Source organism: Hirundo rustica, chromosome 18, assembly GCF_015227805.2.
Source record: "Hirundo rustica isolate bHirRus1 chromosome 18, bHirRus1.pri.v3, whole genome shotgun sequence".
NCBI classification, from domain to species: domain Eukaryota; kingdom Metazoa; phylum Chordata; class Aves; order Passeriformes; family Hirundinidae; genus Hirundo; species Hirundo rustica.
The window spans coordinates 800,602-810,689 of NC_053467.1; the positions used below are offsets into that span (position 1 = coordinate 800,602).

The 10,088-nt window shown below is 65.3% G+C and overlaps 1 protein-coding gene across 2 annotated transcripts; it reads left to right on the forward strand.

The window, feature by feature from the left end:
- The first annotated feature begins 471 nt into the window (after positions 1-471).
- LOC120760924 (TBC1 domain family member 24-like) lies at positions 472-9,082 on the forward strand. Of its 2 annotated transcripts, none has more exons than XM_040081699.2 (7): positions 472-533; positions 2,368-3,403; positions 4,462-4,620; positions 4,967-5,030; positions 5,954-6,049; positions 6,226-6,493; positions 7,632-9,082. In XM_040081699.2, exons 2-7 carry the CDS (start codon positions 2,478-2,480, stop codon positions 7,775-7,777), a joined length of 1,659 nt encoding a protein of 552 aa, XP_039937633.1. In that variant the 5' UTR covers positions 472-533; positions 2,368-2,477; the 3' UTR covers positions 7,778-9,082. The 2 variants fall into 2 exon arrangements, with proteins under 2 accessions (XP_039937633.1, XP_039937632.1); XM_040081698.1 differs by lacking the exon at positions 472-533 and adding an exon at positions 1,270-1,372.
- Positions 9,083-10,088: the final 1,006 nt, after the last annotated feature.

Genomic DNA, 10,088 nt, shown 5'->3' on the forward strand with positions numbered 1-10,088 from the left:
CAGGTGCGCAGATGCAGGTGATCGGGGTGCAGAGGTGCACGGCACACGGTGCAGATGTGCACAGCGCAGGACCTGAGCTGTCCCCGCTCCTCCCTCCCGTCCCTGCCGCCACATAAAGCCAACACTGAGCGGTACACCGGTTCCCTTCCCCAAATCCCAGCCCTGTCCCCTGTCCCTGCCCATCTCCCCTGGTGAGCGCCGTGGCGGTCGCTGCCCTCCCTGCCCACGCCGATGTCCCCGTCCCCCGGTGCCGGGTGACACTGGCGGTGCTGGCACTGTCGCTGCGGTGGGCGCAGCCCCTCGCTCCCGCAGCAGTTCTGTCCAAGCCCTTCCCACCCCTGATCCGGCAGGATTTGGCCTCTCCCTTTGTTTTTGGATGCGGTCGGTGACGCAAATGGGGCACAAAAGCACCGCTGGGGCGCGTTGATAACGACAGTGATGACGAGAGCGATAGGGACAATCATAACAATAGCGATAACGATATTGATAACGACAACCAGCGCATCCGAGGAACTGGGCCCGGCACGGAGACGGTGAGGAGGAGGAGAGGCTCCTCCAGCAGGGAGCCAGGCTGGAGGTGCCAGAGGATGCTCAGGGAGGTGCTGCAGGGGCAGCCGGACCTGCAGGCAGGAAGGCAGATCAGGAACAACCTGCGGCTGCTCTTATCACAACAGAAACGATCCGATTTTATAGGGAAATGAACATCCTTTAGCGCGGCAGGATGCCAATGAAAGTGCCCGCTGAGCGCGGCCGGAGCCGTGAGCCCTGCGGCGGCGCCGCCGGCCCGGGGCGATGTCCTGGGAGCCTCTCCCAGCTGCTGGAGGCCGCTTTTCCTCCAGCCCGGCCCTTCTGCCCGTGAGCGCCCGCTCGGCAGCTCCGCAGCGCGCCCGGGGCTGGACTCCATCGGTACCGAGCATCCCCGGGGCAGCGGCAGCGCCGGAGCCCCCGGCCGTGCCCGCAGCCCGGCCCGGGCGTGCGAGGGGAGCGAGCGGCGGAGCGGGAGCGCCGAGGTTGTGCTCGGGGAAACCGAGGCTTCCCGTACCGCTGGTGCTGCCGTTCGATGCTATCTCGGCCCGCGGGGCGCTTGCGGCCCCCCGGCCGCGCTCGGCGCGGAAGCGGGGCTGGAAGGGGCGATGCGGGCGCGGAGCCGCTCCACCCCTCGCCGTGTTTACCCCAAATAAACGCCGGGGCCGCGGGCTCGCCCTCGCCTTAAGAGCGCGGGCGGGTGCGGGCCCGGAGGGGACGCGGCAGGGGTGGCCGAGCTGGGACATGCTGCAGCTGGGGCTCAGCCTGCCCCGCTCCCCCGGGGCCGCGGCCGCCGCCTTCCCCATGGCCGAGCCGGCCGCGGGCGAGGCCGCGGGCACCGGGCCAGGTGAGTGCGGCCGGCGGGGCCGAGGGGCCGGGGCAGAGCCCGATTCCTGCCCCGAGCCCCCCGGCTCGTCCCGGGGCGGGCGCAGCCGCAGCCTCCCTTCGGCACCGGGGCACCGGGGGCTCGGGCTGATGCTCCTCGGTACCCGGGCAGGGCAGCACCCCGGGGACGGGACGGGGTGAATTTGGGGTGCAGACAGCCCCCGATCCGGCCCCGGCGTTGTCTCGGCCTGGTTTCTGTGGCCGGGAGCCCCCGTGACCGTGCCGGGGTCAGGCTGTGCCCGGGACAGGGAGCGGGGCCGAGCCGCCGGCTCCAGCAGCTCCTGCCCTGGACCAGACCGAGCCCGACCCGCTGCTCCTGCTGGCCTTGGGCCAGCGCCGAGCTGAGCTGGAGAGCCGCAGCCGGAGCCAGCCCGGGCACCAGGACCCTCCCGATGTGCCACCGCGGGCTGTCCCCCCGCGTCCCCCCGGCTCAGTGAGAACCCATCCCTGACCCCCCAGCAACCGAGCACGGCCACGAGGAAAACATCCGAGAGCTAAGGAGCGCGCTGATCGCCTTTATCCCTGCCCTTAATGAGCGGCCGGCAGCGCTGAGCCAGGCGGGGACAGCTCCGTGCCCGTGCGGGGCTCGGCCCGGGCTCTCCCAGCCCCGGGGAAACGCCGCTCCCGTCTCTCTAGGAGGAGCTCGGGCTCTGCTCTTCCCAGCGCCGGGCCGGCGGCTGCCCGAGCCCTGCCCCGGGACCGGGAGCTTTCGGAGCGGGGAAAAGCCCCTGGGGGTGTGAGAAGAGACCCTGGCAGCCGGCTGGGACCTGGCCCCGCGCTTCTGCAGGGCCCTGAGCCGATGGGAGCGGGAGAGGGCGAAGCCTGAAACCCTTCCCTTGGCAGGGGAGAGCAAGGAGAGCCAGGAGGTGGCAGCGAGAGCTCAGAGCGGCCCCGGGCAGGGTGAAACGCCGTCGGTGGGGCGCTGGAAGCGCTCAGCCCGCGCTCTTTGTCCCGCAGAGGCGCTCGGCTCATCCCCGGTCAGCATCGTGGTCACGTCCGAGGCTGACACGTGGGACATCGACACCTCCTCCTGCCCGGGCTGCGGCCAGTTCGTGGACTGGGACAAGATGCCCGAGGCGCAGCGGCCGGCGCAGATCCCGCGGGACGTCCTGGACAGGCCCCCGAAGGAGCTGAAGAGGCTGGCCAGGGAAGGCTGCTGGGCCGGGAGCCATGCGGGCCGGGCCCGGCTCTACCCGCGGCTCATCCAGCGCGTCTCCTGCCGCCTGGTCACCCCCGACGCGCCGGTGTACCGGGACGTGGCCGGCCGGCTCTTCGGGAAGCCCAGCGTGAGCTCCCACCCTCTGCCCGAGTTCCTGGAGGGCTGCCCCGTGCCCACCTACTGCCTCAACCCGCACGGGGTCACGGCCCTGAAGAAGATCCTCATCTGCGTGGGCGCCCTGTTCCCCGACATCACGCACAGCCCCCTGCTGCCGGCCCTGGCCGCGCTGCTGCTGCACTACAGCCGGGACGAGGCCCAGTGCTTCGAGAGCGTCTCGCGCCTGCTGGCCAGCAACGCTCCCCACGCCGCCTACATCGACCAGTCCTTCCTGGCCCACCAGGCCTCCTGCATGACCTTCGGGGACCTGGCCAACAAGCACTGCCCGGCGGCTCACAAGCTGATCGCCGGCGCCGCCGCCGACGTCCTCGAGGTCTACTCGGAGTGGCTGCGGTGGCTCTTCCCCGGGCTGCCCTTCGCCTACGCCGTGCGCGTGCTGGACGTGTTCCTGCTGGAGGGCCAGAAGGTCCTGTACCGCATCGCCCTGGCCCTGCTGAAGCAGTTCCGGCTCTCGGTGGCCCCGGCCGGGCTGCAGGGCTCCGACGTCAAGGCGGAGCTGCGGGCTTTCGTCGCGAACATCGCCGAGCACGTCACCGTGGAGAAACTCCTGGAGAGAGCCTTCGGCATCCGGCTCTTCTCCCGCAAGGAGATCTGGCTCCTCCAGATGGCCAACAGGAAGGCCTTGATGGAGAGGGGCATCACCGTGGTGCAGAGGAGGTGAGGAGAGCTCTGCGTTCCCCGGCTCTGGCGGCTGAGCAGGCAAAATGTGAATTCCTGTGCAGAGCACCCGGGGAGAGCTGCGGGCACCTCCCACAGCTGTGGCTGTGCTGGGCCCTCCCAGCCCCTGGGGACCCTGTCAGGGCACAGCCAGGGATGGGGACTGTCAGGGGACAGGGCACAGCCAGGGATGGGGACTGTCAGGGCACAGCCAGGGATGGGGACTGTCAGGGGACAGGGGACAGCCAGGGATGGGGACTGTCAGGGGACAGCCAGGGATGGGGACTGTCAGGGGACAGCCAGGGCTGGGGACTGTCAGGGGACAGGGCACAGCCAGGGATGGTGTCAGGGGACAGGGCACAGCCAGGGATGGTGTCAGGGGACAGGGCACAGCCAGGGATGGGGACTGTCAGGGGACAGGGCACAGCCAGGGATGGGGACTGTCAGGGGACAGCCAGGGATGGGGACTGTCAGGGGACAGCCAGGGCTGGGGACTGTCAGGGGACAGGGCACAGCCAGAGCTGGGGACTGTCAGGGGACAGGGCACAGCCAGGGATGGTGTCAGGGGACAGGGCACAGCCAGGGATGGGGCTGTGTCAGGGGACAGGGCACAACCAGGGCCGGGGACTCTGACAGGGGACAGGGCACAACCAGGGCTGGGGACTCTGACAGGGGACAGGGCACAGCCAGAGCTGGGGACCCTGACAGGGGACAGGGCACAGCCAGAGCCGGGTACTCTGACAGGGGACAGGGCACAGCCAGAGCCGGGTACTCTGACAGGGGACAGGGCACAACCAGGGCTGGGGACTCTGTCAGGGGACAGGGCACAGCCAGGGATGGGGCTGTGTCAGGGGACAGGGCACAACCAGGGATGGGGACTGTCAGGGGACAGGGCACAGCCAGGGCCGGGGACTCTGACAGGGGACAGGGCACAGCCAGAGCCGGGGGCGTTGGCAGAGAGCTCACGGTGCGAAGAGCAGGACAGAAGCTGCTCGTGGAGCTGTGTTCCCCAAAGCAGAGGGGCCCCACAGCTCTCCCTGATGTCCCTCCCCTCGCAGGCCGTCCTTCCACCTGGCTGTGGACATGCAGAACTTCAGCTCCAGCGTTGTCACGGCGCAGGAGATGCGCCTCGTCTGGTCCTGGATCCCCGAGCGCTTCTCGCTCTTCCCCCCGCTGCTGCTCTTCTCCACCTCCCGGGACGGCTGCAGCCTGCAGAGGTGAGGCCTCAGCTGCCCAGCGGGGCCGGGCACAGGGGGAAACCCGGGCAGGGCTCGGTGCTGGAGAAAGGAGCAGCGAGTGACCGGGGGCACCTCTGGGGCTGCCGGGGACGCTGCTGGGCTCCGTTCAGGCCCCGGAGCGTGGCTGAGGGGGGCGGGCAGGGGCCGGCCCGGGTGGCCGCCGGCACCTGGGCACCGCCCGGGCACACGGAGCCCTGTGGATGTGCCGCAGGGCTGTCCCCGTGTGCCACACCGTGCCAGGCACGCTGGGAGCGGCCAGGGACAGCCAGCACAGCCTGCCCAGGGCTCGGCTGTCCCCGGCCCCACCCCTTGTCCCTCCCGGCAGGTTCTACACGTGCTGTGAAGGCTACGAACCCACGGTGCTGCTCATCAAAACCACCGACGGGGAGGTGAGCGTTTCCCAGGCAGCTGGGGAAGGGCACAGAGTGGGTGACCCCACGGGCACTTCTTGGAGCACCCACGGGCTGGGGGTCCCTGCCCTGCCCCACCCCGGGTCTGTCCCAGCTCCCAGGAGAGAACAAACTGCACCTCCGGCCACCAGGACACAGCTGAGCCGGGGAAACAGGAGGGGGTGAGGGGGAGAGCGGCCACGAGGGAGATTTTAACTGAAAATGCAGTGCAGGATGGAGCTGGCACAGCAGGGTTTGGGGATCTGGGATTGCTCGGTGCAGGATGCAGCTGGCACAGCAGGGTGTGGGGATCTGGGATTGCTCGGTGCAGGATGGAGCTGGCACAGCAGGGTGTGGGGATCTGGGATTGCTCGGTGCAGGATGGAGCTGGCACAGCAGGGTTTGGGGATCTGGGATTGCTCGGTGCAGGAGGGAGCTGGCACAGCAGGGTGTGGGGATCTGGGATTGCTCGGTGCAGGATGGAGCTGGCACAGCAGGGTTTGGGGATCTGGGATTGCTCGGTGCAGGATGGAGCTGGCACGGCAGGGTTTGGGGATCTGGGATTGCTCGGTGCAGGATGGAGCTGGCACAGCAGGGTTTGGGGATCTGGGATTGCTCGGTGCAGGATGGAGCTGGCACAGCAGGGTTTGGGGATCTGGGATTGCTCGGTGCAGGATGGAGCTGGCACGGCAGGGTTTGGGGATCTGGGATTGCTCGGTGCAGGATGGAGCTGGCACAGCAGGGTGTGGGGATCTGGGATTGCTCGGTGCAGGATGGAGCTGGCACGGCAGGGTTTGGGGATCTGATTCCCCAGGGGCCAGGGCAGAGCCCCTGCCCTGCTGAGCCCGGGGCGATGCCCGGCGCTCCCGGGGCAGGCTCTGCTCCCGGCCCATCCCCTGACGGCTCCTGTGCTCTCTCCCAAGGTGTGTGGGGCGTTTCTCTCCTCCGACTGGAGCGAAAGGAAGAAGAGCGGAGCCACGTCGGGCTTTTTTGGGACGGGGGAGTGCTTTGTGTTCACCGTAAGTCACGGTTTATGTCCGGCTCAGTCCCTTCATTTCCGTCCCGCCGGGACACCCCGTCCCTCCCCTGCCCCAGCTCCGGACGCAGCGCTCGGCCCGGCCCCGAGCGGCAGCAGCACCTTCCCCCCGCGGTGCCGAGGTGCCCCGGGGGTCACCGGCCGTGTCCCGCTGCCCAGGTGCGCCCCGAGGCAGAGAGGTACGAGTGGGTGCTCATCAAGAAGCCGGAGCTGGCCAAAGCCGTGCCGCGCTCCCGGCAGCGCTCGCCCTCCCCCGCTCCCGAATCCCCGCTCGGCTCCAGCCGCGGCTCCAGCCCCAACCACCTGGCCGTGCCCTCGGCGCAGAGGAGAGGCCGCCTGTCCCCGTTCCTGGCCATCAGGCACTTCCTGCTGCCCTCCAAAACCGCCTCCATGTTCATGTGCGGCTCCCGGGACGGCATCGTGATCGGTGAGGGGGATGGATGTGGGTAATGGGGATGGATATGGGAAATGGGGATGGATGTGGGAAATGGGGATGGATATGGGTAATGGGGATGGATATGGGAAATGGGGATGGATATGGGTAATGGGGATGGATATGGGTAATGGGGATGGATATGGGAAATGGGGATGGATATGGGGAATGGGGGATTGATATCGGTAACGGGGATTGATATCAGTAATGGGGATGGATATCGGTAACGGGGATTGATATCGGTAATGGGGATGGATATGGGTAATGGGGATTGATATCGGTAATGGGGATGGATATCGGTAATGGGGATTGATATCAGTAATGGGGATTGATATCGGTAATGGGGGATTGATATGGGTAATGGGGATGGATATCGGTAATGGGGATGGATATCGGTAATGGGGATGGATATCGGGAATGGGGGATTGATATGGGTAATGGGGGATTGATATGGGTAATGGGGATGGATATGGGTAATGGGGGATTGATATCGGTAATGGGGATGGATATGGGAAATGGGGATGGATATGGGTAATGGGGATGGATATGGGTAATGGGGATGGATATGGGTAATGTGGGATTGATATCGGTAATGGGGATGGATATGGGTAATGGGGATGGATATGGGAAATGGGGATGGATATCGGTAATGGGGGATGGATATGGGTAATGGGGATGGATATGGGTAATGGGGATGGATATGGGAAATGGGGATGGATATCGGTAATGGGGGATTGATATGGGTAATGGGGGATGGATATGGGTAATGGGGGATTGATATCGGTAATGGGGATGGATATGGGTAATGGGGATGGATATGGGTAATGGGGATGGATATGGGTAATGGGGATGGATATGGGCAATGGGGATGGATATGGGTAATGGGGATGGATATGGGAAATGGGGATGGATATCGGTAATGGGGGATTGATATGGGTAATGGGGATTGATATCAGTAATGGGGGATTGATATGGGTAATGGGGATTGATATCGGTAATGGGGATGGATGTGGGTAATGGGGATGGATATGGGTAATGGGGATGGATATGGGAAATGGGGGATTGATATCGGTAATGGGGATGGATATGGGTAATGGGGATGGATATGGGTAATGGGGATGGATATCCATAGGCGGAGGCGGAGGCCAAGCGCTGTCCCTGGACGCCAGCCTGCTCTGGGGACACACGGAGCACTGCGAGACCTTCGACAACCCCCCGCTCTGCCAGGAGAACTTCCAGGTGCAGCTCTTGGAGGTGTGGGGCTTTCAGAGCGCCTAGTTCCCGTGGGGACACCCCACGTTCTGCAGCCTCCGAGGGTATCCAGGATCCCCCAGCCCCGGCAGAGATTCCTCCTGTCCCTGACTGGAAGCGCTGAGGGGATGGCAGAGCCCTGCCTGCAGTTTGTGGGGTGCAGCGACAGCCCCGAGAGGACCCCACGTTCGGGGCTGAGCCCTTTGCTCTGTGCCCAGCCCGGGGCTGGCGTGGGGCTGCAGGGCTGGACACGCAGGAGATTCCCCTTTGGGACCGCTGGGATGGAGCATTTTAACGTGGGGGGAAGGTTTGGTGTCACTGGGGTCACCAGGACGGGCCATTTTAACGTGGAATGGGAAGGTTTGGTGTCACTGGGGTCACCAGGACGGCCCATTTTAACGTGGAATGGGAAGGTTTGGTGTCACTGGGGTCACCAGGACGGGCCATTTTAACGTGGAATGGGAAGGTTTGGTGTCACTGGGGTCACCAGGACGGGCCATTTTAACGTGGAATGGGAAGGTTTGGTGTCACTGGGGTCACCAGGACAGGCCATTTTAACGTGGAATGGGAAGGTTTGGTGTCACTGGGGTCACCAGGACGGGCCATTTTAACGTGGAATGGGAAGGTTTGGTGTCGCTCAGTCAGACATGGGAGGGTTGGAACCCTGTGGCTGCAGCAGGAAAACCTCTCCCACCCCAAACACACTTTCCTGGGTGGGGTCACCTCCCACCCATCCCAGCCCTGCAGCCACTCAGGATGGGAGCTGTGGCTGCCCCGGGGCTGTGCCAGCGCTGGCAGGAGGGCACGGCAGGGGCAGGGTTGGCAGAGCTCCCAGAGGGCACACGGGGAATGGCTCAGAGCCTCCACAGGGCACCCAGGCACACCAGGAATGGCTCAGAGCCTTCTCAGGGCACACAGGGAATGGCTCAGAGCTTCCACAGGGCACACCAGGAATGGCTCAGAGCCTTCTCAGGGCACACCAGGGATGGTTCAGAGCCTCCGCAGGGCACACCAGGAATGGCTCAGAGCTTCCACAGGGCACACCAGGGATGGTTCAGAGCCTCCGCAGGGTATCCAGGCACACCAGGGATGGTTCAGAGCCTCCGCAGGGCATCCAGGCACACCAGGAATGGGGTGTCTGGGCCAGAGCCACCAGGAGGGGAAGCAGCAGGAATGAGAAATACCCAGGAGAAGGGAATTCTGCCGTGGGAAGTGCAACCCCCGACTCATCGACCACCGCCACAAACGGAGCCGGCCCGGCTCCAAAGGAGGGAAGAGCTGCTCCTGTGGCTGATCAGGATCCAGCTGGCAACCAGGGCTTGGATGCCAGTTAATAAAAAACAAACATCAACAAAGCCGTGTGATCAGCAGTCAGTGATGCCCTTGTTTGTTAAAATGCGTGAGTAGTGCCGAGTTTTGACGGGCAGGGAGCCCTTTGTGGGAAGCCCCAGCTCCTGGAATAAAGAAGTAACAGCAGGAATCGCCGGGCTCGGGGTGGGAGCTGGCTCTGCACACTGGGAATGAGCCCGGGCCGGGACAGCGTGTCCTGAACGCCCTGCTGCCCGTGTCCCCACTGACACCCAGGACACGGATGGGGACAGCAGCTCCCCGACCCGCCAGCGCCGGGGATCTGAGGCTGGAAATGCGCGAAGGGCTCGGCTTTTCATGTGGCGTCTCTGCTTTCCTCCCAAACAAACCTCACCCATGCCCTGCAGGGGGTGGGGAGAGCCTCCAGCTCCCGAACGGTGAGGAGGTGATGCCATCCCCAGGCCGGGACAAAGAGCAGGGGGTTCACCCGGAGAGAGGCGCTGGGCACTGCGCTGCCATCCTCGGCAGGAGCCGTGCCTGCAGCTGGGGGCACCTCACACCCTCCCCAGGGCTCCCATCCTCACCCTCATCCTCATCCTCATCCTCACCCTCACCCTCATCCTCATCTTCACCCTCACCCTCACCCTCACCCTCACCCTCACCCTCACCCTCACCCTCACCCTCACCCCCATCCTGGTGGGAATTCCGTGCCCGTGCCCGCGGTGATTTCCATCCCGCTGCTGCTCTCCCGGCGCTGCCAGGCACGGGAAGCTCCGGCCCCGTTCGGGGTGCGAAGGTCGGGATGGGATGGGCAGGAAAACGCCTCCCGAGGCTCAGTCCCTGCTGCTCCTGCGTGGGCAGAGATGCCCCCGTGGGTGTCCCAGAGCTCTGAGCCCCCTGCCCCGGGTGCTTTGTGCACAGACAGACGGACAGACAGACAGCAGAGCCTGGCACAGCAAAGGGGCATCACAAAACGCTCAGCGCTTGTTTCTTCCCTGGGCTCGCTTGTAGTCTGCAGGAGCGGGAATGG